At 42.6% G+C, this 27,892-nt stretch overlaps 1 protein-coding gene across 1 annotated transcript; it reads left to right on the top strand.

Moving 5' to 3' along the window:
- LOC118389481 (complement C1q-like protein 4) lies at positions 1-27,216 on the top strand. The gene is made up of 3 exons (XM_035779386.2): positions 1-501; positions 1,136-2,925; positions 23,722-27,216. The coding sequence occupies exons 2-3, from the start codon at positions 2,380-2,382 to the stop codon at positions 23,899-23,901; spliced, it is 726 nt and encodes a 241-aa protein (XP_035635279.1). The 5' UTR covers positions 1-501; positions 1,136-2,379; the 3' UTR covers positions 23,902-27,216.
- The last annotated feature ends 676 nt before the right edge of the window (positions 27,217-27,892 follow it).

The following is a 27,892-nucleotide window of genomic DNA, read 5'->3' on the forward strand; positions in this document are numbered from 1 at the left end:
GAACTGTTGCATTTCGGTAAAGACGTTTACCAGTAGATTTCAAGATGAAAATCTACAAAATGTATCGTTAGAATATTTTAGACCATAAAAAGGACGTGAAAAGTTAATGAATTAAGTCACTGTCTATTAGTTAAGTCACTGTCTATTAGCCTCGGTTGTTGATGGCCGGGTGATCTGTTACGCACTGACTTAAAACAAATAACGATTGGCGCACGACGGCTCATTGTTGCAGGCTAGCCTTTAATCAAAGTGAATAGTTTGTGGTTTACGACAACAATTTTGGTCAAATTAGAAAAAAACGGAAAGTGGACTTGCTGTTAGTTTTCGAGTTCGTCGGACTACTCTATAGCTTGGCATCTCACCAAGGCGAACGTGAGGATGAGCTGTCCTCACAGATTTCTCGACCACGTTGAAAGTCTGACTGCACTTGGCTGAGAAAATCACCATACCACGTCGTATCGCAGATTATCGACACTTCTATTGAGCAGCGAGGAGGAAAAGGTGAGCAACGATTTATGTATATATTTTTACAAACGTTTTACATATTTGTTTTAAATTAGCCTCTATCGCTCATAGATCTTTTCATTTTTAGGAACATAATACATGTAAATGGTCACATGAAATATCGAAATGTGTTTGAATGCTTGAATAAAGTTACGTTACTGATAATTCATTGACTATCCTATGTCCAAAGAATTTACGAATCCAGTTTATTATGCAAAGCACCTTTTTGGTTTAAAATTATTATTAGGCCTGGCTATTATTATTTATTTGATTATTACTATTATTATTCCAAAGAACAAATAGTCTCACGTTTATCCACAAAGTAAATGTTCAATCTTGCACAAATGTAACCATTTAGGAATATGGTTTTAAATCATGTTACTTTACACTTCTTGCGTTTTTATTTTATTTTTTTACATCAAATGTAGCTCAGTCCCAATAGGATAATTGAAACACTTTACTGCTTTGCAGTAATTGTGTTAGTGAGTTGATTTGTGATAATGGTTAGATATTATCTACCCTTCATTGTATCTGATCATTGATAACTATGGCATAACCATAGCCCATAGTGAAAAAATACTGTATTAATTTAGTCAGGTCAATCTCAAAATATATTTCCTTCCCCCAATAGAATGCTCCTGGCACAAGATGTCTGATTCGGAAGCAAACAGTGGAACCTGAGATATTCTCTGCTACGACTCAGCGCGCCACAAAAAAAACAGAGGAACAAGTTTTCATGAGGAACAGAACATTTTCTCAAAACTGTGTTTTGATAAATACTGACTTAAAAATATATATATATCTGAGAGGGGAATGTGTTAGTCTACCCATGAGGAAAACACACCCAGGATTAAGCAAATTTAAAATACATAGAGAAAGAGAAGCACAAGGAAAGAGGAAGGAAAAAAGACCAGAGATTTAAACATTTTTTTTCATTCCCTTCCACTGATCCTTGGACCAGACAAGTGAGTGTCCTTCACTGAACGCCTTGGGTGAGATGGACTCCAGTGGGAATACTGGAGCAGCAGACCCCACCTGACAGCTCTCCAACTGAGAAATATAAGGACATTTCAACAGGAGATTCTGCTGACATTTTGTCTGAAAAATATTAATATTTTTAAAGAACCCTCTAGAACCATCTACAATCTACTATATTCTATCCCAGGGAAAACCCTTGTATTTATCCTTCCAAAGAACTGGATGTGTGACTTAGTCCGTTTCAACCCATGTATGCAACACGGAGAAGGTGTCCACACTCAACTGGCTGGTTTCACCTCTAGTCCTCCAAAGATAATAACATACTACTTTTGATATCAGTGAGATCTTTACTGAAAATAGGGATGAAAAACGTGAATAAATATTGCTTTGCGGACGAAAAGTCCAATCTTCAAAAATAGATGTGAAGAAAAAGGTGTTGAGAAATCCAAAGATAAACCTAGTCATTTTTGTTATTTTTATTTAATGGAAGGGAAAAACATGTTTCTCCTCCTGACATTTGACTTCAACAACTCCTGAGCTTTGTTGTTCCTTCAGTGTCCTATAGCATCTCATTCCTTTCTTTACATTGAAATCTCCTGAATTTCCAGTCTCTCCTCATAAACCTCTTACCCTTTCACTCTCCCTCATTTACCCCTTCTTTCCCTTTATTTGACCTAACTACCTCACCACCTACTCGCGGTGTAGAACCTCTCTGCCTCCTCCCCTTTCCCCCTCAGCGCCTCTCTCTCACCATCTTTCCACTTAGTCCCGGTTATCCCAGAGTTCATTCTGGCCGGCACCACCGTTCCGGCCAAGGGGGAGGAGGACTTCCTTACGCTGGCCGCCACCCGGCTCAGCCGCAGGAAACGTGTCATCGGGGCAGGAGTGGGCGTGGCCATGGTGCTGGTGCTGCTGGTTGCCATCCCCTTATTGGTTCACACCACCAAAGGGGGCGCGTCTGGGGGCGGGAGCACCCATTATGAGATGCTCGGCAGCTGCAAGATGGTGTGCGACTCTTTCACCCCCCCACAGGGAAGCCACGAGCTGACTGCTGTCTCCCCCCAACCCCCAGACTTCACAGGGAGAAGGGGCAAATCTGGGTTTCGTGGGAGCCCTGGACCCCCTGGCCCCCCAGGCCCCAGAGGTCCCCCTGGAGAACCAGGCAAGCCAGGCCCCCCTGGGCCCGCTGGCCCTGGCCCAGGGGGCTATGTCCCCTCCTTCTACAGCCCCAAGATTGCCTTCTATGCAGGCCTCCGTAAACAGCATGAAGGGAGTGAAGTGTTGAGGTTTGACGATGTGGTGACCAATGTGGGGAACTACTATGAACCCAGTACTGGCAAGTTCACCTGCCCCCTGCCTGGCATCTACTTCTTCACCTACCATGTCCTGATGAGGGGCGGAGATGGCACCAGCATGTGGGCCGACCTGAAGAAGAATGGACAGGTGAGTCGGAGAGGAGTGTAATTGTTGTGTGTGCGTGTGTATTTGGGGGAATTGGCTGCTCGTACCCGTGTCAGTTTCTCAATAAATGTCACTAAAGTTTCCATAAAAAATGGAAGAATGTATTCTAGACAGATGAGCACTCAATTGTTCCTACACTAAAACAGTTCAAAAGTTCTATAATAGTATGAGAACCCCCTGATCTGCCTATGCCTTCTTGAATCACTTCTTCTTCCATTATTCTCTAATGTGTTTCTCCTTGTCATAGGCCTCTCTGAAAAATAGAAAGGGTTATAATGGGTATATTGTTAGAGTTGTATGCATATGTGTCATCAGTCTCTGTCAGTAAAGCATGGTGCTTGTAACGAATGCCAAGAGTCGTGGGTTCGATTCCCGCTGGGGCTACCCATATGTCAAATGTGTTCGCTCATGACTGTCAGTCACTTTGGATAAAAGTGTCATTATTATTATATTATTAAAGGAAAGGATTTATCAACTTGTTTTCCTAACTAAATATCCAAATACCTTGAAAAAAAACTATTCTGGTAGGAAATTTAACCAGAGGACCTGCATTTTACACAGGTACACGCAGAGAATATTATTGTTCAAACATGAAGGCACAGGTAAGAACAGTGGAACTCTTACATATCCCAATCAACTTCAAAGTATGCTAGGCCTAAACGTCCTAAACCCTCAACAGTAACTATGTAGATATTGCTAGTCCAAATGAGGTGGGCCGAGGATTCTATTGTTGGTAAGATGTTTGAAGGATGACTTAAGCAAAGCAATCAAGATTAAACATAAAAATGGGAAAGAAGGAATGTTGAAGTAGAGATTATTATGAGAATAAAATAACTAATTCGCCATTTGAGTAAGAACAAGTAAGCCCTCACTTAATAGAAGATAAACAAGTTTTACGCTTTGTCAGGTTCCACCTCCTGATTTGGGCAGCAGGAGAGAAAGAGAGAGAATGCCGTGACAACTAAGCGATCAACAGGATAACGATCCTCCACATCTCTGTGGAGTGCCGCCAAAACGCAACAGCTGGCTACTGTCCTCTGAGGATCTCCGGCTTTAACATCAATAAATAAACAAGCAACAAAAAAAAGCCCCCAAAAAGGCTTGAAAGTTGCTCATCTGGAGATGCATGACAAGCTTGAGGGATTAAACCCTGACTCGATGAGGTTCGATTTTGACATGTGTGGTGTGGAACAGAAGAACGACACAGAGGGCTTCACCAGAGAGGAATAGAATTAGACTCATTGTTACCAGCCAGTGTGTTTGGATGAAACACTGGTGTTTGGTCTCTTTACACATCATTTACAGGCTGTATAGTCAGGCAGCGGTGTGTTACTGAGTCGACCGCGACCCTGATAGCTACTGCTTTTTCATGAAAGATTGGTAGGCATGGACAACTTGAACTATCCGTCAAAAAATGTCTGTAAAACTGTCTTCCATGGAGATGCTAGAATTGAAGATTTCTTACCTTTAGTCTCAAGATTTTTTACACCTTGTCAACTAGTACAAACAACCAGATCTAAGTGTAAGGGATCTAACCTGTCTTCATCAGACAGTTTTCACTGGGTTGAATGTATACAAGTTCTAGAGAATTTGGCAGTACGTCCAACCTGACTGACAACCGCAGACCACATGTGACCACGCCAGCCCAGGACCTCCACATCCGGCTTCTTCACCTGCGGGATTGTCTGAGGGGGTGCTGAGGAGTATTTATGTCTGTAATAAAGCCCTTTTGTGGGGAAAAACTGATTCTTATTGGCTGGGTCTGACTCCCCAGTGGGTTGACCTGGCTCCCAAGTGGGTGGGCCTATGCCCCTCCCAGGCCCACCCATGGCTTGCATGTTGCATTTATATTTGTGTTCAGTATTAATGTTACCTACCCAATTGGTGGTGGAATGGATGAGTTCAGGTCAGGCACATACAGTATTTAAACATTTGATTAGTTACCATTAATTTCACAGGAATCCTGTACCACCTTGGCACTTCTCCCAGCTTCCCCAATACACGGGCTATTTATTTGAGCAGGTCTATTAAGAGGTAGATTCCGCACTGCCTCCCCAGTCATCAATTTGACAGTGGGTGTATAAAGTACACAGTAAAGAAGACAGGAAAATGCCAGGCATAATTGGCAGACCTGGTTTGTCGTGTGCCGTCACTGAAATTGTCATTCCTGTCCTCTCCCGCTGTTAAATCATTCATGGCCTTTAGATTAGAACCTCTCCCTTCCACCTGTGCGTCCCTTCTCACACACACACCTCACACACACACCACACACACATACACACAAGTGCCCCCCCCCCCTCCCTCCCTCTGGTCTCTTCTGGCTTGTCTATTGGCTTGCCCATTAATTATTTTTTCCATCAACTGAATTATTTAATCTAATTCAGTGCCCATCCCCCCTTCAGAGGCCCACTCCACTTCGTGGTCCCACTTTGCAGTGAATAGACAAGTGCTCTCGTAGGGGAGCTAACCGATGGGGTCAATTAGAAAACACAACCCTGGGAGAACATCGTATAGCCAAAGCTAGAGACAAACGGATGAACATCAAATTTACAGCAAGGAGTACCAATATCAATGTCAATGTTTGGTAGTTGCATTGTGTAGGCATACTGTTTGGATTGTGTCAGAAATTCAAAATTGTGATGTGTCCATTGTGATGTTCCATTTAAGTTGTTGTACCTGTCATTCTGAGTTTCCTAGTCAAACTGTAGTTGTATGTAATAATTATGTAATAATAATAATGATAACTTTATTTGTATAGCGCTTTTCAATACACGTAAAAGATCTTCATATCATAAAATAATAAAATAAAAGTACTAACAAAGCAACAGACCAGGGGATAGAGAATGAAAAATATAGCTAATTAAAATCATACATTAAATGCATCTCTGACAGACCATTCCAAAGTCTAGGGGCCCTAATGGAACATGCCTGGTCTTTCGTTTTCAAACTAGACTTTGGAATGATCAAAAGTGCCCTGCCAGAGGATCTCAGGCTGCATCTTTGCTCATAGGGAGATAAAATATCTGAGATAGACGATAGGGCTAAACCAAGCCAAGACTTGAACGTTTTAAATCTATTTTAACAGTGACTGGTAGCCAGTGTAGAGAAGCTACAATAGGTCTGATGTGGTTACATTTCCTGGTGCCTGGTAAAAGCTCAGATGCAGAGTTTTATACTACCTGTAGACGATGGAGTGATTTCTGACTGAGACGTATACAAAGAGTGACAGTAATTTAGGCGTGAGGAAATAAAAGCATATATAACTTTCTGCAGATCAGTGACTCAAATAAAATACTTGACTTTAGCTTTATTTCTTGGATGATAAAAGCAGAACTGGACAACATTCTTTACATGCAGTTCGAGGTTTAGTCAGGGTCAAAGAAGGTTTCTGGCCGTAGACTTTACTTTGGTGGACAAATGACCAAGGTTATTTACAATCTAGGTTCTAGCGAGGTGGGGGCCAAATAAAACAACCTCCGATTTCTTATCATTGAGCTGGAGAAAATTGTCAGACATCCAACATTTGATGCCAGCAAGACACTTGTGGAGGATAGCCACGCTAGCTTGGCCACTTGGTCTGATTGGTAAATAAAGCTGTGTGTCATCTGCAGAGCAGTGAAACTGAATGTTATGATGTCACTAAGGGGAAGCATGTGCAGGGCAAAAAATGATGTACGTGTGATTTACATTGACTATAACTCAAAGGGCAGATCTAGGTGTCAACGCCACCCCCAGCTGTGGCGTTGACACAGAGATACGGTTTATCCACGGTAAATCAAAGGGAGGTGGGATTACCACACAGCTGGGGTAGGTAAGCGGGACGCAGGCTGCAGACAAGTGGGGAGACAGAGAGATCAAGGGAGGAGAGAACGATGGATGGATAAACAAAGGAGAGCGGACATACGGGATGAGAGACACACTGCTACAGCGAGGCCAACATGAGAGCACTGGATCAGATCAACATAAAGAAGACAGATGAGGAGCGATGGCGTGAAAGAGAGGGGCCAGTGTCAGAAAGGTGGAAGAAATTCAAATGATTAAAGACCTTGACAGTCGTAAATCTCTGAATATCTGATATTGCTCGATGGATGATGAATCCTTCACGTGTGCTTCTTGACATATTGTCCAGTGTGTCCAGTGTACCTATTAGACATCTATTGAAGGACGTTATATTATGTCTGATCACAGCTCACAAGCCTGCATACCCGAGTGAGCTGTCAGATCTCCTCTCTCCATGTTTCGTGAGCCACCAACAGATTTTTGTTAAAGTAAGTGACCTTTCCCATGGATCTATAATTTACAACCAATATAGATTTTGCCCTTTGCGATGATGAGCTGGGAGTGGGATTATCATTAATATTTATTGCCGGTATGGAATGCATGGATTGGTCATTTTGGGAGTGTCTAGGCCTTGCCTGTCCCATGTTGGCCCCATATTTCTTCTATATAATAGTTTATGATGAGTCCAGTACAGTGTTTAAAGAGCTGCTGCTAAACCATTTAGACCCAACATGACTGCTCAGTAGCATTGTGCCTCCTGTGAGACTGTGTCCCCATTACAGGACTGTGGCATTTGGTTTGATTTGACCTATTGGAGAAAGAGACCTGGAGACAGACTGAGCACTAATTAAGCCCAACACAACATTGGAACCGCGGCCCGCTTCCCACTTCGCACGGCTCAGCCCTTTGCACACCTCACAGAGGACATAGGCTACTGGAGAACGAGAGGGAGTATTTTTCCATTCCGTTCAACTTTAGGCTATACATATCAATGTAGTTATACCATTCTGATCCTAAACATAGTCATGTTCACTTCGGAAGGGATCCGGTCCAACATCAACTTAATTAGCTCATTAATTAATGATGCTAGTAGCTCATTTTTGGACAACTGTGTGAAGCGCTAGATCTCATTTAGTGGGCCTGACGTATCCGCTGTCAGGATTAGCGGCTACTAATTACCATCGGTTTCAGTGGAGGTGTTAGTTTAGTACAGCCTTCCAGATACTGTCTGCTACACAGGACTTAATGACTATATTTGTTTTGATGTTCCCTTACTTGTCATCCGGAGTTTGTAGAACATACACGTGGTTTGAAACTGCAACAGCAAAGCGTTGGTATAAGTGTATATTCATAACACTTCCTTGGAAATGACATCGCTGCGTTTTATGTTAGGGCACATTTTCCATGCAATGGTTCTTGTCATTCATTTGACTTATGAAAAAAGGTATGTGTTTTTGCACTTGTCCCCCTTGGGGTTTGAACCAAGGATCCTTGCATTGCAAGCACCATGCGCTACCAACTGAGCCGCACAGGAGGACATTCATGAGTCCGTACACCACAAATGCAGTTTTGCTGTGTGTTTCTTTCTCCCTCGCACACACACACACACACACACACACACACACACACACACACACACACACACACACACACACACACACACACACACACACACACACACACACACACACACACACACACACACACACACACACACACACACACACACACACACACACACACACACACACACACACACACACACACACTATATGTCCATGCATTTCTCTAATCATCACTGGCCTTTATACAGTGCAGACTAATAGGCCTCCCTTCTCTTCCTTTTCCGGTCTTTTGTCTTGTCTTTGTTTTCCTTCTCATTTTGCCTCACACTTCAATAGTTCATCCCAAAGGTTGGGTTTTCTCATTGAGGAGTGTTCAAATGTCAGGATGGGTTTGATAAAGACCATTTTCTTGGTACGGGAGGATATAGAGCATTTAGCCCATAGAGATCCTGAACGTGTATATGACGTTGGAAGCATAACATTTGCCAGAATAGAGAGTGAAGGCTAAAAGTATGGCATTAACCCATGACTCATGGTATTATATAATGTGGGAACTAAAGGTAGCCAATGAAGAATATCTCCCCACCACGACAGCTTGATCCCTCTATGGAAATGGCAGTGGTGTGAGATGTCTTTGGATTGGCTGAACATGTGAAGTAAATGTTTAATCAGTCACGTGATGTTTGCAAGACCCAACCACACTTTTATTTATTTTATTTTATTTCACCTTTATTTAACCAGGTAGGCTAGTTGAGAACTAGTTCTCATTTACAACTGCGACCTGGCCAAGATAAAGCAAAGCAGTGCGACCCAAACAACAACACAGAGTTACACATGGAATAAACAAACATACAGTCAATAATACAATAGAAAAGGTTTATATTCAGGGTGTGCAAATGAGGTAGGATTAGGGAGGTAAGGCAATAAATAGGCCATAGTGGCGAAATAACTACAATAAAGCAATTCAACACGGGAGTGATAGATGTGCAGAAGATGAGTGTGCAAGTAGAGATACTGGGGTGCAAAGGAGCAAAATAAATAACAGTATGGGGGATGAGGTAGTTGTATGGGCTATTTACAGATGGGCTATGTACACACACACAGATAGCATTGTAATCAGATGATATGTAGGAGAAAACACTGGTTAGCAAGGTCCAAGGAAATGTATGTGCGTGTGTGCCTGTATGTGCGCATGCCTATTTGTGAGCATGCATGCTTGTGTCTGCCTTCCTGTGTGCATACTTGTGCATCTACCTGCCAGCATACGTGTTTGTATTGGTAAATATCGCAAGGATCCCAATATTCATCATGTCCAAATTGTCAATAGAGGGTAGCAAATTACCTGTGACTGACTGTCACTTAACTTAATGTCATTGCTCAATCTATTGCTGCTTTATAGTTGATGCTCTGCAGGTAGAGTCGTCTGTAGCTGAAACCCCTTTATATCCAATTGAACAGTCTCCACCATTGGTACGTCCCAGCCCAGAGCCAATTAGGGACTTTCTAATCAAAATCTTCACCTTAGGTCCAGAGTGTCATGGCAATATATTAGCATTTAGCATGCCAATTAGGGGTCAGACCACATGGTTGCTCAAGGGCTTCCACAACCACCACCCTAATGGTAACAGAGCACACCTTAACGCTGACCAGAGAGAGAGAGAGAGAGAGCCAGACAGACAGACAGACAGACAGACAGACAGACAGACAGACAGACAGACAGACAGACAGACAGACAGACAGACAGAGCGCTATAGCATTGCATAAACTGGATATTTCCATCAGTTCTCCCCCCTCCTCGACCCCTGCCTCTCTGCCCATAGTGGTCCCACAGGTGAGTTTAAGAGACCCCTCTCAATCTTCTCGCTCCGCTCTGAGAGGTCTGTACATCACGGTGAATGAATCCTGTCAGTTTTATTACCAGAGGAGCAGGGCACCACTGAAAAACACCAAAATAACAGAGACTACGCAGACCCCCACCTCCCCAGTCTCATTCTTGCCCCCCTGAAATCGGCACGCTTGATCAGTTTGTTACCCAATGGACTCCCTCCCTCCACATACTCCAGCCCCCCTCCAGTTTGGCTCCCCTCACCCGTCTTGTGCTTGGACTGTTAAAGTGGCACGCAGCTGCTCCCTCCTGTGGTCTCGTTCTAAATCTCTCTCACTTACCCTCGTTTTCACCATCCCTCTCCTCTATTTTCTCTTTCCCCCATTCCCTTTTCCCCTGTACTCTCCCGGCTCTCCTTCTCTGCCTTCTGCTCTCCACGGACTCTCTGTCTCCACCTCCCTCTCTCCTCTCTGTGTCTTTAGCTCCTTCCCTTTGTCCATCTCTCTCTATCTCTCTCCCTCTCCTATTTAATGGTGCCCCAATAATGAAAAGTGGAGGCAGTGTTATCCTCCCTGTCGTCCCGCGGGCCCTCGCTCTCCCCAGCAGCAGCTCAAGTCGGCACGGCATTTGGCCAACAGACAGGAATTCACTCCCTTGTCGATATCAATCTCCACTGCAGTTGACAATAATCCCGATTTGCCTTTCTCTCTTTCACACTCCCACTGCTCCCCCTCCTCCCCTCTTAGAGAAAACAAGGTTTCATTTTGATAGTTACTGGGTGAGAGCCCAAACTGAGATTCACTGCTCTGGTTCTCTAATCAGACTGCTCCGCCTGTTCCCTTTGTGGAAATTCTGGTACGGTAACATTTATGGTGGTAGTATTTACAATATGCTCTGTAATTGGTATGCTGTATTTATTTATACAAATTATTATTTTCTCGTCGCTGTTTGACCATGCACTTACTTTAGAGTTGAGGGTAACATCATAAATAAGACCCTACATACAAATGCACCTTTGCATGATTCACTATTTCTTCTAAAATAAGTTGAAATTGAAAAACTTTCGTGTTCACAAGAGTATTTCTTTGATTTAGAACTGCAGAGGACCAAGAAATAAAATATAAACTGAAATGTATATTTTTTTACTTCAAAGAAATGGCCAGGACTCAATTATTCAAAATTCTAAATTGGTTGGAGGGAATAATTCTAATTTAATGTGTTGTGTATCTCACATGTGGTAAGTCGCAGGTGCCTACAGGGTAAAAGTAGTCATTTTAACCAGTTTTGAAAGGAAAAAACAGAACATTCCGCTCCATTGCAGTGATAAGTTGAAATATATTTGACTTCATCGGTACATGTATTCTCATTTTCATACATTGGTTTCACCAACATGGTTTTTAAATGTTACACCATGATGCTTCATTGTTGGGCAGAATTGCTGTTGAGCCACTAGGTTATATTATGAAGTACAATGCAACTATACATTAATCATAAACATTACACATTAAATGTCAGCGACTGAATATATTTTCTGCTGTCTGAGCCTGAAGTAATGTGAAGTAATGTCCCCTATGGCTCTGTGCCAGAAGTCATAAATAACCAGGCCTCCTTATCGCTAGCAAATATAATTAGCTGAATGCCATGTTTAAAGGGTCACTGTAGGGAGGAGGGGTACACACCAGCACTGTCACAGCCCTTGTTATGACCCTTTAAAGGGATACTTTGGTATGTTGGACTTGGGAGTCAGACCAACTCATGTATACCATTTTGATGTCTCTGCATGCAGTTTGAAGGAGGTTAAAGGTAGCATATTGGTAGCTTTGGGATATTCAAATAGACAGAACTATCATGCCTTTTGACCTTGAATTCAAAACTGGGCAGTGGCATACGTTAAGTAAAAGCTGGCCAATTGCTCGATAAGATGTTTTACTATTTCATATTTCTTATGAAAAAGATTCTCAGAAACCCTTTATATGCTGTTATTTTTTGTTGTTGCCATTATCGTCCGATACTGATATGGCGATATATCGTCTGATACTATTAATGATATCGCCTGATACTTATTAGACTATATATCGTATGATACCAATATGACCAACAATCATGACATCCCTACTGACTAGCTTTGGTTCGTAGTTGTATTGCTACCACAGTTCTACACAAATGTCCCACCTGTGAACCAGGAATGACCAAGTGCTACCAAGAGAGAATGACAGAAGGATGTGGCAAGGCCCATACCAAACTATAATACTAACCTTAACCCTAAACCACAACAACCCAGTGTAGATTAACATAAGCCGCCTAGCTATACATCTATGGAAAAAGGTTCTCCTGGAAAGGTTCTCCTCCTTGCCCGCCCCTCAAAACACAACTCAGAGAATGTCAGGGGATTAATGCCACTCAACCATGTAGACAGATGTTGGGATTGACAGCAAGTCAGCCTCTCCGTTCTCAATTTAGTTTTACACAAAACCACATCACAGATCCTCCTCACGGGAGTCATTCATTTCTCCCAGAGACCAGGAAGTCTATAGAAGATGCCAAACGATCTTTAAAAGATGCAATTCCTTTATGTGTCTCCAGACTACCTGAGATACATAAAAAAAATTGACTACTAAAGAAAATACTACTAGTCCAGCAGCTTTTATAGACAACAGTGTGTGTAGCCAAGCATGGATTTTTATTCTGACCTCCCGCCACTGTTTCAGGAGACCATCTGACCGCAGTAGCCTATTCTGTGGCCCCATTTATTGTGATTGTATGGAGTTATTGAGGAGTGGGAGCCATTAAGGAGGGAGCTGCCATGGCTGTTCGACTACCAATTACCGAGCCCTGTAGCCTCTGGAGTTAGGGGGTGGGGGTGGGGGGGGGGGGTTGGGGGGGGTCCCGGGAGACCTGGCACAGCAGCGCGCCGTTAATCAATCCAATTTAGACCGGACAGGGACACGCTTAGCCGCCGCTCCCGCCAACACTGCCATGGCAGGGGAAGAATCCGCAAGCGTGACCTGCATCTCATTCTGGGGAAAGGACAAAAAAAGATGGATAGATGAGTCCAGAATGAAGAGATAGTGAGGGGGTGCGGACGGAGGCAGGATGATGGAGGGGGTGTTAGGCGGAGAGGGAGAGACAGAACAATTAATAGAGTGATGTGAGTTGAATTAAAAACAACAAAGGGAACGGATCGATTCATGTGAGTCTTTGGCAAGAAGAAAAAAGGCCCATGCAACAAGCTGTACATGGAAAGAGATATTCTGGCCTTTAAGAATATGGGAAAATTCCGTGAGTAGCCTAATCAGTTAAATTGATGATATGTGCAAAAAAAAAAAAAAAAAACATTATTGCCAACCAGGTTGTGGAGAAATGGTTAGTTTCATTTGATATGTCTAACCGATCACAGGGGACAGGGAGTAGGTGACAGGTTGAGATGATGGAACATATCCTCAGCCAGGCCTAGGTCCTAGGAGAGAGACAAGGATGGAGTGAGGGTATCAGATTTGCATTAATTAATATAGATGCGCTAGTGTATTTAATTTTTCCACGATTAAATGGATCCCATGCTTGAGCAGTTGGCTATTTATCTGGTGATGTTACTATTCATTATATGCAGCTTTAGTAATTAGGGCTACAAACAGACAATTAAGAAATGGCACAACTTAAGATGTAGTGCAACTCTTTATAGGCCATTTGTGTACACAAAATGTGTATACCGTGAGCAGTGTCTTTTCCTATGTTTTACCATGTATAATGAATATAAATGGAATATACTTGTATAATTGTTTGAGGCATACATATAAATTCATGACTGCTGAGAGTTTGTAAAATACTTCATTATTAAATAGGAAAGCAAAGATCAGTTAAAACCATGTTCTAATCACGTTAAGCTGATTTCTATATTATGACTATGAGGAACATTGAGATTGATGCTCTGTTGAAGCATGTCTACCCTGACCCCAACTAAACCATCTAGGAGGCGCTCTCTATCATTCTTCCACTGCAATAGGTGCTGGACATCCCGATAAATCGATAGTGTGAGGTTGTGTTCTTAATGAAGGCTCTGGGTCAAAGGCCAATACACAGCTCTTCTATTTAGAGCAATACATTGGACAGGAAGGCCTCTGTACCGATGACATTACACAAAGACCCCGGAGTGAAGGAGGAAAAAACATTACACGGCTCAGAGAGAGAAAAGAGAATGAGATGAGAAATGGGAGTAGAGAGAGAGAGGGATGGAGAGATAAAAGATGGATAGAGGGAAGATTGGAGGAGGGAAGCTGAGAAGAAGAGAGAGGTAAAAATAAGAAATAAAGACAGTGGGGAAATACACATATTCCTTCTTTTGGGCCATTAGTAGTGAATATTTATGATTTACAGTATGTGTATGTGTGTTGGGGAGATAGTCTTGGAGGGGTAGTTGTAAATTAACACATAGGGAGGAGCCATAATCGGCCCATATTCCCCCGTGTCCTTCTCACCCAGTAATGAACATTTAGATGACCATGACGACCAAGGCTCAACCTCAGGCCATGATTACATTACAGACATGAGGCTAATGTACCACAGAGAGGAGAATTAGAGTGGTTGCTCAGTGGGAGAAATGGGTCCGGGCCAGTGGGCAAGGTTGTCTGTGGTGGGGTGGTGTATGAGGAAGCAGGGACAACAGGAAGGGTTTACATGGGGGTGTGGGAGTGCAAGAGTCTCCATGTTTACATTTGAGTCATTTAGCAGACACTCTTATCCAGAGTGACTTACAGTTTGTGCATTCATCGCTCTAGGTGAGACAACCACATATCACAGTCATAGTAACTACATTTTTCCTCAATAAGGAAATTATCAGCAAAGTCAGTGCTCGTAGGAGAAGAGTGCAAGGAAATGGGTGTGGGATGGGATAAGACAGATGTCTTATTTAAGATAGTCTTATGAATTTGATGTATTTATCTGCACTGTGTATTTGTTAGCTATCTAGCCAGACAGTTTAACTTCAAATTAACCGCCAATATACCAGCATTCCAATCAAACAATGCAGTGAATCCACAGCCATACACTGACTGAATTCAGTTGATGATAGGGCTTAGACAAGTTGTAAATGACACAAGTACTGACATTTTCCAAGAAAAACAATTTATACATTCTGTTGAAAAATATTTTAGAGGCTATTTACACAGAAACGTACATAAACTGTATTTATAATTATATGACAATATTTTAAGTTGACAATAATTCTATTACACAATCTCTGATATATCGCATGCCTTACTTTTATTTTATTACATAAGTAAAATGCCCCATTATGGAACTTTGAAGGTTCATCCCACATAAAAAATACCACAGTGCCCCTGCACACGGACTCTGTACCGGTACCCCCTGTATATAGTCTCCACATTGACTCTGTACCGGTACCTCCTGTATATAGTCTCCACATTGACTCTGTACCGGTACCCCCTGTATATAGTCTCCACATTGACTCTGTACCGGTACCCCCTGTATATAGCCTCCACATTGACTCTGTACCGGTACCCCCTGTATATAGTCTCCACATTGACTCTGTACCGGTACCCCCTGTATATAGTCTCCACATTGACTCTGTACCGGTACCCCCTGTATATAATCTCCACATTGACTCTGTACCGGTACCCCCTGTATATAGTCTCCACATTGACTCTGTACCGGTACCCCCTGTATATAGCCTCACTATTGTTATTTTACCGCTGCTCTTTCATTATTTCTTACTTTTATTTCTTACTTTTTTAGCTATTTTCTAGTGGTGTAACGGACCTTAGTTGATCTGTGAGGATCACCCCCCACGGGTTCGGCATGTGAACCGCAGATCATTTGCAAAGTTTAACCATCATAGTGTGAAATACAGTTTTACTGTCGCTGTTACTTTTTAAAAGTAATAATTCCCTAAATATCGATGCAGAGTTGCAGTGAGAAGATAAAGACAAGACAGATGTATGCTGTGTTTTACTCTGAAGCCTGAAGGTTTGATTATTTTGTGTGTACTGTTCACGTGAACGAGGCATGTTGAATCCCAATGAATCACTCGCGGATGCTCACGTTACAAAAAGCAAAGAAGAAATAAGAGCAGTGACAGCCATGGCTAGCGGAGGAGCTGAAGAACTGGAAAAGCCTCCCGCTTCATTCAAATCTCATGTATGGGAGCATGTTGGCTTCCCTGTCAAATATGATGATGGAAGAAGGGTGGTGGATAACACCATTACGGTGTGTAGGCATTGTGCCACAAGAAAGCCGTATGATCATGGAAATACATCGAGCGTGGCCACATATTTATAGCGTCATCACCCTGGTGTGTCAGTGACGGGAGCCAACTCAGCCAAGAGACAACTTCTCACCGCGCCATTTAAGCCCTTTGCTGCAGAATCAGACCGGACTAAAGCCATCACCAAATCTATTGGGATGTTTATCACTGCAGATATGAGGCCATACTCTGTTGTGGAAAAAAAGGGTTTAAAAATATGGTGAAAGTACTTGAGTCACATTACGAAATCCCCTCACCCACCCACTTCAGTATGAAGATCATGCCAGATCTTAATGGACAGGAAAATATCAAAATTGTCACCAAATTATCCAAGGCATCCTCTGTTTCCCTCACCACATATGGGTGGACCTCCAGGGCAACGGGAAAGCTACGTGACTGTGACTGCTCACTACACCACAGAGGAGTGGACCTCCAGGGTAACGGAAAACTACGTGACTGTGACTGCTCACTACACCACAGAGGAGTGGGAGATAGGAAGTCCGGTGGTACAGACACGCCCCCTCAATGAGAGTCACACAGGCACAAATCTTGCGCAGGTACTGCTCGGAGCAGTAGCAGAGTGGAAGCTAGAAAGGCCCGATAGCAATATCCCAATCACCACAGATAATGCCAGGTAAATGCCGTGTTAGAAGCTGGACTGGGGCCACAGAGAGCTTGTTTTGAACATGTGATCAATTTAGCATCCCAAAGGGGAATCTCAGTGAACCAGATGGACCGCCTCCTTTGGAGGATTAGGAAGGTGGTTTCCTTTTTCCACTGAAGCACAACAGCCGCTCATATGCTTAAAACCTGTCTGGGGTAGCGTCGCAAGGCGCCAAATTCAAACAGAAATCTCATAATTACAATTCCTCAAACATACAAGTATTACACACCATTTTAAAGATAAACTTCTTGTTAATCCAGCCACAGTGTCTGATTTCAAAAAGGCTTTACGGTGAAAGCATACTATGCGGTTATGTTAGGTCAGCGCCTAGTCACAAAAAAACCTACAGCCATTTTCCAGCCAAAGAGATAAAATGAATCAATAACATTCGATGATCTTCATCAGATGGCACTCAGAGGACTTCATGTTACACAATACATGTATGTTTTGTTCGATAAAGTTCATATTTATATTCCAAAATCTCAGTTTACATTGGCAAGTTATGTTCAGTAATGTTTTGCCTCCAAAACATCCGGTGAATTTGCAGAGAGCCACATCAATTTACAGAAATACTCATCATAAACATTGATGAAAGATACAAGTTTTATACATAGGATTAAAGATTAACTTCTACTTAATGCAACCGCTGTGTCAGATTTTTAAAAAGCTTTACGGCGAAAGCACACCATGCGATAATCTGAATACAGAGCTCAGCCACCAAAAAAAGCCATACAGATACCCGCCAAGTTGTGGAGTCAACAAAAGTCAGAAATAGCTTTATAAACATTCACTTACCTTTGATGATCTTCATCGGAATGCACTCCCAGGAATCCCAGTTCCACAATTTTTTTTTAGTTTTGTTCGATAAAGTCCATCTCTATGTTCAAATACCTCCTTTTTGTTTGCGCGTTTAGTTCACTAATCCCAATGCACAAAGAGCGGGCACTAAGTCCAGACGAAAAGTCAAAAAAGTTCCATTAAAGTTTGTAGAAACATGTCAAACGATGTATATAATCAATCTTTAGGATGTTTTTATCATAAATCTTCAATAATTTTCCAACCGGACAATTCCATTGTCAATAGAAAGGAAAGAGAACGACCGCGCGCTCAAGGCCACGTACGAGACACAACTAATGGCTTTCAGAGTGACCACTTGTTGAAACAGCTCTTATTCGCTCCCCGTTCAAAATAGAAGCCTGAAACAACTTTCTAAAGACTGTTGACATCTACTGGAAGCCGTAGGAAGTGCAATCCGACCCCATTTACATTGGATATTGGATAGGCAATCACTTGAAAAACTACAAACCTCAGATTTCCCACTTCCTGGTTGGATTTTTCTCAGGTTTTCGCCCGAGGAGGAGCAAGCAGCTCCACTCACAAGGCTGCCAGTACGTCTCCTCAGTCCGGTGTGACCTGTTCCGGCTCCACGTGATGATCCATGGCACGAAGCCTCCAGTGATGATCCATGGCACGAAGCCTCCAGTGATGATCCGCAATCTGGAGCCTCCAGCGACGGTCCCCAGTCCGGAGCCTCCAGCAACGGTCCCCAGTCCGGAGCTTCCAGCGACGGTCTCCAGTCCGGAGCCTGCGGTGACGGTTCCCAGTCCGGAGCCTGCGGTGACGGTTCCCAGTCCAGAGCCTGCAGCGACGGTCACCAGTTCCTCCAGCAATGATCTGCGGCCCGGTTTCGCCAGGGAAGGTCCATGCACTAGGGCCGCCACCAAAGCGAAGGGATCTGCGGGCGAAGGGGGGACTACGTCCCGCAGCGGCGCTGCCGCAGTGAAGAGATGCCCACCTGGACCCTCCCCTTTAGAGTCAGGTTTTGCGGCCGGAGTCCGCACCTTTGGGGGGGGCATAGAGAGGTTTTTATTCTCTATTTTGGTTAGGCCAGGGTATGACTAGGGTGGGCATTCTAGTTTCTTTATTTCTATGTTTTCTATTTCTTTGTTTTTGGTCGAGTGTGGGTCCCAATCAGAGGCAGCTGTCTATCGTACTGAGGCAGCCTTTTTTCCCCACCTGTGTTTTGTGGGTAGTTGTTTTCTGTATAGTTTATTTGCCTTACAGAACTGTTCGTCTTTCACGTTGTTATTTTGTTAGAGTGTTTTGATAAATAAAAATCATGAACACTTACCACGCTGCGCTTTGGTCCATGCCTTCCGACAACAGGCGTAAAAACTAAAGATGTCAAGGCTGCCTTTAGACAGGACCTGAACCCCAGATACCCCCCTAGTGAACAGGACTACCTTCATAGATCTACTGCACTGGATCCAAGGTTCAAGTCCCTGTCTCACCTAGACCCTGCCCTACACCAGAGGACATACAGTGATCTCACCACTGACATTGAGGCCACTGAAGAGGTAAACAAATAAATGAAAGTGAATTACTTAAATAATAAATATACTACAGTCTAATCTAAGTCTATGCTATTGCTATTAGACTCATAATTTTTTATTAGACGTTTGCCAACACCATCAAAGAGGAGGTGGCATCCTATAAGGCAGCAAGCGACATTCCAGTGGATGGTGATCCACTGGCATGGTGGAACGCAATGAGTGAAAATACCCTCACATTGCCATGATGGCAAGATGCTACCTGGCTGTGCCTGGCACTTCAGTTCCTAGCGAGAGGGTGTCCGGCAGGGGACATAGTGACTGTAAAGAGGTCTTCCCTCTCCCCAGACAATGTAGACATCATCTTTTTGACAAATAAGTTATAAGCTCAGGTCTGCTTTGATTCGTTCTTTTTTAAAAACTTTGTATTGATGATGAAGACACAAGCTATTTTTACATGCACTATTGTTCAAAGGAAGAAGGTGTCATGCCTCATATTGCACTTTAATTTAACAATTGCGTATTGTAATATTTTATTTAAAAATGTTATTTAAACATTGAAAAGTTCCTTGCTTTAAGTGTTCTTTAAGTAATAAATGGAAAGCAAAGTTTAATTGGTCTCCCTTCTTTTTTTTTTGCTGATCCGAAAAATTATCCAATCCGTGACTCCAAACTGCATTGTTGGTTAAGGGCTTGTAAGTAAGCATTTCACTGTAAGGTGAACCTGCTGCTACACCTGCTGTATTCGGCGCATGTGACAAATAAAATGTGATTTGATTTGATTTGAGTTTACTATAGAATACTACAGTCCTTACTATATAATTATGTAGTAAACTGTAGTATACTGTAGGATACTATATGACACACTGTAGTAAACCTCAATCGTGCGTAGTACTTTGTATAGAATTTTGTAGTGTACTATACTAAGCACTACAGTATTAGCAACACAAAAAAATACTGTAGTAAATACTACAGAATTGTCCACAAGAACCCAAAAACATTTCAGCTATAGTAAATACTACAGTATTTAATTTGCATATACACTGTGCGTTCAGCCCCGGAAATCACAATTTGTGCCACCCGTAAGTGAGAAACCTAAACCCAAGTATAGACAATATATTTTGTTCCCTACAGGTTACCTACCTACAGGTTATGGAAAATGTGATATTTTAGTATTTCACCAGTAGGTATCCTCAAGGAGAAAGCCCCCCACTTCATTGTCAAAGATAATAATACACAAACACGTTAGTAAATACTACAGTAGTGTCCCCCAAAAAACACTACAGTAAATACTACAGTATACTACAGTTTGCACAAACTCGACAGTAAATTCTACAGCATACCATACTACAGTCCGCAAAAAACTTCAGTAAATACTAGTCTGCAAAAACACTACAGTAATTACTATAGTATGTACTACTATTTTTTTACTACAGTATTTATACTATAGTAAACTGTAAATACTACAGTAAAGTATGCAAAAACACTACAGTATTCCTACCAGAGTATACACAATAGTATTTTTTCATGTGGGATGACATAGCCCCTCTAGTTATTTAATAGGATCTCTATGGTTCCACCATTGGGGTGCCAGGACAGAGAAGAGCTTTGACTGGACTGAGCAGGAGCTGACCTCCTGTAGGGATGGGACAGCCAAGAGACCAGAAATAGCACAATGGGGTGCTTGGGTTGGGATGTAGGGTTTGAGCATAGCCTGAAGTTGGGGATGGGCAGTTCCCCTTGCTGCTCAGTAGACAAGCACCATGGTCTGGTAGTGGATGCGAGCTTCAACTGGAAGCCAGTGGAGTGTACGGAGGAGCGGGGTGACATGAGAGAACTTGGGAAGGTTGAACACCAGACGGGCTGCTACATTCTGTATAAGTTGCAGGTGTTTGATAAGCACAAGTGGGGAGCCCAGACAACAAAGAGTTGCAATAGTCCAGACGGGAGATGACAAATGTCTGGATTAGGACCTGCGCTGCTTCCTATGTGAAGAATGTACTCAACGGATATTGTAGAGCATAAACCTGCAGGAGTGAGTCACTGCTTTGAAGTTTGCAGAGAATGACATGGTGTTGTCCACGATCATGCCAAGGTTCTTTGTACTCTGGGAGGGTGACACCGTGGAGTTGTCGACAGTGATGGAGAGGTCTTTGAGCGGGCAGGACTTCCCCGAGAGGAAGAGCAGCTCTGTCTTGTCGAGGTTGAGCTTGGAGTGGTGGGCTGACATTCAAGCTAAGATATCTGCCAGATACACAGAGATGCATGTCGCCACCTGTGTGTCAGAAGGGAGAATGAGAAAAGTAGTTGAGTGTCATCTACATAGGAATGATAGGAAAGACCATCAGAGGATATGCCGGACCTGAGTGACTTGGTGCATAGAGAAAAGAAGAAAGGGCCTAGAACCGAGCCCTGGGGGACACCAGCAGAGCACCCTGCCAGGTAGGATGCCATCCAGGAGTGTGCAGAGCCTGAGAAGCCCAGCCCTGACAGGGTGGAGAAGAGGATCTGATTGTTCATGTTGTCAAAGGCAGTGGATAGATCTAGGAGGATGAGAAGAGAGGAGAGCGAGTCAGCTTTGGCAGAGCGGAGAGCCTTCGTGACACAGAAGAGAGCAGTCTCAGTTGAGTGACCCGTCTTGACTGGTTAGGGTCAGGAAGATCATTCTGAGAGAGATAACGAGAGAGTTGGTCAGAGACGCACGCTCAAGTGTTTGGAGAAAAAAAAAGAAGGGATACCTGTAGTTTTGACATCAGAGGGGTTGAATGTTGGTTTCTTGAGGAGGAGAGCGACTCTGGCCATCTTGAAGTCAGAGGGGATGGAACCAGTGGTCAGGGATGAGTTGATGAGGGAAGTGAGTAATGGGAAGTCTCCATAGATAGTCTAGAGAAGGGAAGAGAGGATGGGGTTGAGTGGGCAGGTTGTCGGGTTGTCGGGTGACTGGACATCAATAGTCACAGGATTTCAACTGGAGAATGAGTGGAGAAAGAGGTCAAGGCATATGGTAGTTCTGTGTGAGGAGTGGACTTTTTTTCAAAGTTGGTTGACAAAGTCGTCAGAGAGGGAGTAGGGAGGGGGAGGAGGTGGAGGATTAAGGGAGGAGGAGAAGGTGGAAAGGAGTTTCCCAGGGTTGGAAGCAAAGGCTTGAAATGTAGAGTGTAAGAAAGTGGCTTTAGCAGTGGATACAGAAGAAAATAAGGTAGAGAGGAGGAAGTGGAAGGATGATAGGTCCGCCAGTGTTTAGTTTTCCTCCATTTTTGTCCAACAGCCACAGCCTTGTTCTGTGGGTATGCAGTGAGTCACTCATTCACAGAGCAGGACGGGAGGGTCAAGCCGACTGGCAGAAAAGGGAACAGTTAGAGTCAAAGGAGGGAGAGTAGGCTCGATGAGGCAAAGTTAGGAGAAAGGAGGGAGAAGGATTTAGCAGGAAGAGATGATAGGATAGATAAGGAGAGAATAGTGGGAGAGAGAGAGAATATTTTGATGGCACATGACCATCTGGGTAGGAGCTGAGCGGGTAAGGTTGGAGGAGAGAAGGAGAGAAAAATAAACAAAGTAGTGATCAGAGATCTGAAGGGGAGGGTTGCAGTGAGATCAGTAGGTGAACAGCCTCTACTAAGGATGAGGTCAAGCGTATTGACTGCCTTGCGAGTGGGAGGGGACTGAGAAAGTGTGATGTCAAAAGAGGCAAGGAGGGGAAAGAAAGAGGTGGAAAGAAATTAGATGAAGTCAGGAGTCAGGAGGTTGAAGTTTCCCAGTACGATGAGTGGTGAGCCATCATCGGAAAATTAGCTTATCAAAGTGTCAAGCTCATTGAAGAACTCTCCAAGGGCACCTGGTGTGCGATAGATGACAACAATGCTAAGCTTGAGTGGACAAGTGACAGTGACAGCATGGAATTCAAGTGAGGAGATGGACAGATGAGAGAGGGGGAAAAGATCAAATCTACATTTAGGAAAAATGAGTAGCCCTGTGCCAACACCACGAGGACCAGATGCTCTTGGACTATGTGAGAAAACATAGTGAGATGAGGAGAGAGCAGCTGGAGATACAGTGTTCTCTGGGGAAATCCATTTGGGGACTGAAGGGCGACATAGGCTGAGATATAACATTATATAGTACTGTATATGTATAAACACATCACAGACAAGTGAATTAGGTCTTGTCTCTGGATTAAATACATGCAATTAGATTATGTGCTTTCCATGTCTGTATTATTTATCCACTTGTCTACTTAGTCACTTTCTCCAACCTACCACCCCACCCCACCCCCCTTCTCTGTCTCTTTCTCTCTCTTTGTGCCTCTGTCTCGCTTCTCTCTCTCTCTCTCTTTCTCTCTTTGTTCCTCTCTCTCTCAGGTGAGGGCCAGTGCCATAGCCCAGGATGCTGATCTGAACTATGACTATGCCTCCAACAGTGTCATCCTGCACCTGGACGTGGGGGACGAAGTGTGTGTGCAGCTCGATGGGGGCAAAGTCCACGGAGGAAACACCAACAAATACAGCACCTTCTCTGGCTTCCTCATCTACCCTGACTGATGGCATTCATGCGTTACACATACACACACACACAAACATACAACCACACAAACAAACAATCTCCCAGGCAAACATATACAGCACCTTCTTCAGGATTCTGATCCAACCTGATTCTCTAAACCCTCTCTCTCTCTCTCTCTCTCTCTCTCTCTCTCTCTCTCTCTCTCTCTCTCTCTCTCTCTGTTGCTAAACACACACATTATTTAAAGAAACAGATGCAATGGGAAAAGGAATATGTATATTTGCTCTGTGTTTTTTATGTCTATAACAGTTTGGATAGTGGCCTAAACATAACATTCCAAACCAAGTGCAGTTAGAAGGCATCTAATGTGCAAGTGTGTATATAGAAATGTTAATTTAATAGGGGCGGCAGCGTAGCCTAGTGGTTAGAGCGTTGGACTAGTAACCGGAAGGTTGTGAGTTCAAACCCCCGAGCTGACAAGGTACAAATCTGTCGTTCTGCCCCTGAACAGGCAGTTAACCCACTGTTCCCAGGCTGTCATTGAAAATAAGAATATGTTCTTAACTGACTTGCCTGGTTAAATAAAGGTAAAATGAAAAAAAATAAGAAAAAATACACATCCATTTGTTTGTCGTGCTGCAGCACCCATACTTCCCACGGCTATGGGTCCGCGGAGGTACTGCAGGAGGTCCAGTTCGCCTGCAGGTCTAAAGATTTTTTTTTTTTTTAATTAATATTACTGTGTTGTGTAATTCTCATGATATCCCTGAATCACAGATATTTAAATTAAACTAGCATGTAAGTATGTGGTGATAAACAAGAATTATGTCAAGACAAAAAATGATATAATCTTGATATTGTGTATATTCTTAAAGTTACATACACTCCCCTCCATACCTATGTGGACAGTGAAAGATTTTATTTTTAATCCAGCATTTTAGATTTGAGATAGAATGTTGAGATAGAATGTTGAGATAGAATGTATCATGCAAGGCGACAGTGCAGAACGTCACCTTTTATTTTAGGGTTATTTTCATACATATCCGTTTTACCGTTTAGAAATCAAAGCACTTATGTATCAAAGCACTTTTTTTAATCTATTTGAATAAGTCATAAGTATTTGTACAAATTCACTTATTCTGTATTAAAGTAGTGAAACGCTATAAGTATTTGGTCCCATAATCCTTGCACACAATGACTACATCAAGCCTGTGACTCTAAAAACGTGTTGTATGCATTTGCGTTTTTGTGTGTGTGTGTGTGTTTTGGAGAGAGAAAATTGCCCAATAGGGACTAGATTCAAAAAGTGTTTTCATTTCTTAACGGTAAAAGAGATAGCCTATGCATGAAAATACCCTCAAATAAAAGATGACATTCTGTACTGTTGCCTCATATGAAACATGTGTTCTCAAAACCAAAATGCTGGAGTATAGAGCCAAATAAAAAAATGCAGCTTCACTGTCCAAATACATACGTATGGAGTGGAGTGTGTATATTCACTTCCGATGTACACACATCTGTGTATATGATCAGGTACGTGGAAGCATACATGACTCGCATGCATTACACACACACACACACACACACACACACACACACACACACACACACACACACACACACACACACACACACACACACACACACACACACACACACACACACACACACACACACACACACACACACACACACACACACACACAGTGATTAATTGACTTCCCCTATCTAGTGTTGCATTGACAGGAGCTGACCATTTCGACCACCAGTGTGGAATTGAGTAAAATGGTCTCAGAATGCAGACTGTAAATCGAACACTTCGAGCTTGGCTGCGGGGCCTCCCGCCTCCCTTCTTCGCTCTGAGATGGATTTCCAATATGGCTGAAGACACAAAACGAGAAAAGTCATGAATATATTGATCGGAGCTGATAATACACGCAACATCACGGACATCATCCAGTATGGTGTGTGTGTGTGTGTGTGTGTAAAGATAAGTATCATGTTGTTGTTAGTTTTACCCACATGGCCCCTGGCTACAGCTATGGGGGGGTCCCCAACACACAGGATATCAATGATGAGGCTTATGGCAGACAGATACACTATTTTTCCAGACCTTATGGCGGATGATAGAGCATCATCATGTTCCACTAATGATCCCAGACATCCTGTGTATAAACCCTCAACTGTTGGCGGGACTACTATAGGATTACTATTCCTATATTCACTTTACATTCAATTGATAACATAGCAATTTAAAATGGGTATCAAATGCATGCACAGAGATGGAGCTTTAGATCATACTGGTTATTTGTATATAGATGAGTCTTCTTTTCTTCAAAGGTAAAGCAGACGGTTTGTTTACATGGTGGATATGGACATTGAGGATTCATCTTGTACAGAACTAGTTTCACATTTTCAAATATATGCTACCGTAGAGTGTCTTCAATGGAAATGTGCATCTTTGTGTGTTTTATTGAATGTACCATACATTACTAATTGTAAATGCAATCCAAATATGCAGGTTCAGGTTGATGCTGTCGGTCAAAGATGTTATGCAAACACTTGACACAGTGGCAACGAGAATCTATAATGTTTCACTTGTGTTATCGATCAGAATGGATTTCATGGCGATTTCAGTGTGGCGACATTATTATCTTGTCATACCATAACAAAATACAACCATCTTTACATCAATGTAAATGCCCTGCCTAGACAATACCATGAAAAACAGATCCTCGCGACACGCATCTGTAGTTATAGCATCATACATGTATCTAATGTAAGTAGTTGTATATGTTACAGGACTTCAGAGGATGGCTCTATTGTAACAAGTAGTTATATTAGGAAAACCACAGAATAAACCATTGCTGCAGCAGGGATGATCCTGCTGCTCCATGTGTGTGCATTAATGTTACAACACAGTGTACCGGTCGCTGTGTGTCGAGTCTCAGGTCCAACTACAGGACAGAGCTTTGGGCTTCATCTAGAGACAGAACACTGGTTATTATCAAACTGCATCAGTCAGATGAAAACATTATTCCTGTATTATACCTTTAATGGACAGTATTGCAACAACCATCTACCATCTCATTTACACCAAAGTAATGTACAGATTAGTTTGTGTGTGAGTGTACATGATCTCTCTCTGTGTCATGCTGCATTCTGCTGTGTTCCCTGGCACTAAACCATGTTAAATAACTTACTGTTGAAAAAGAAACCTGATTCTTGTTTTTGAACAGTATGAATTGATTGTTGTCACTGTACCTTGCAAGCTGAGCTGTATGTGTATATTTTATGTATGATACTAAAAACTCAGCCCTAAGACTATATATAAGACCTACAATAAACCAATGTGAAGACTCCTCTGAGTCACTCTCTGACTTACACTAATGCTGTCATGATTTACAATCCCAAAACTTTGTCAATTTGTTACTGCAGTAATTTATTTTCCTTTGTTTATGTGGTGAGTTGAAAACCAATGAATGTTACAGACTTAAGGACGAATATTGCATTTATGGATGTACATTGCATTCAGTGTACTACATCTTAAACTCTCAGCTGCCACTGAAATAGCTACTGTTAGCTCACATTTCACCATTATTTTAGTAACATAGCATGAGCTGATGCTCACCTAAAAATGTTTGTAGAGGTGCTGGCTAACCAAGAGTAAACTGTATAAAAATAAGTAAAGACAGTCGCTCACTCTATATATGCTCCCAACAATTTAATGGAAAAACCTAATAACCAAAATGTTGGCTTTATCTATTTATTTTTTAATCTCACTATTACCACAGTTAGGTGATTCCTTACTCATATAAAATGACAGCATCCTGTCACTTAACCACTGAAACTACAAGCAAAACTCTACAATTACAAAATAGACCATTGTTCTGCTCCCTCCCCTAGTGAACCAGTCTGAGGTATTGAAGTATTGGCTGAATGGAGGTCTCATCTTGTCAGAGTGAAAACAAGCAGACAGATCTTTAATTAAAGGTGAGAGGTAATAGTATTCTGGATTGAACTGTTTTA

This window comes from Oncorhynchus keta, chromosome 10, assembly GCF_023373465.1.
Source record: "Oncorhynchus keta strain PuntledgeMale-10-30-2019 chromosome 10, Oket_V2, whole genome shotgun sequence".
NCBI classification, from domain to species: domain Eukaryota; kingdom Metazoa; phylum Chordata; class Actinopteri; order Salmoniformes; family Salmonidae; genus Oncorhynchus; species Oncorhynchus keta.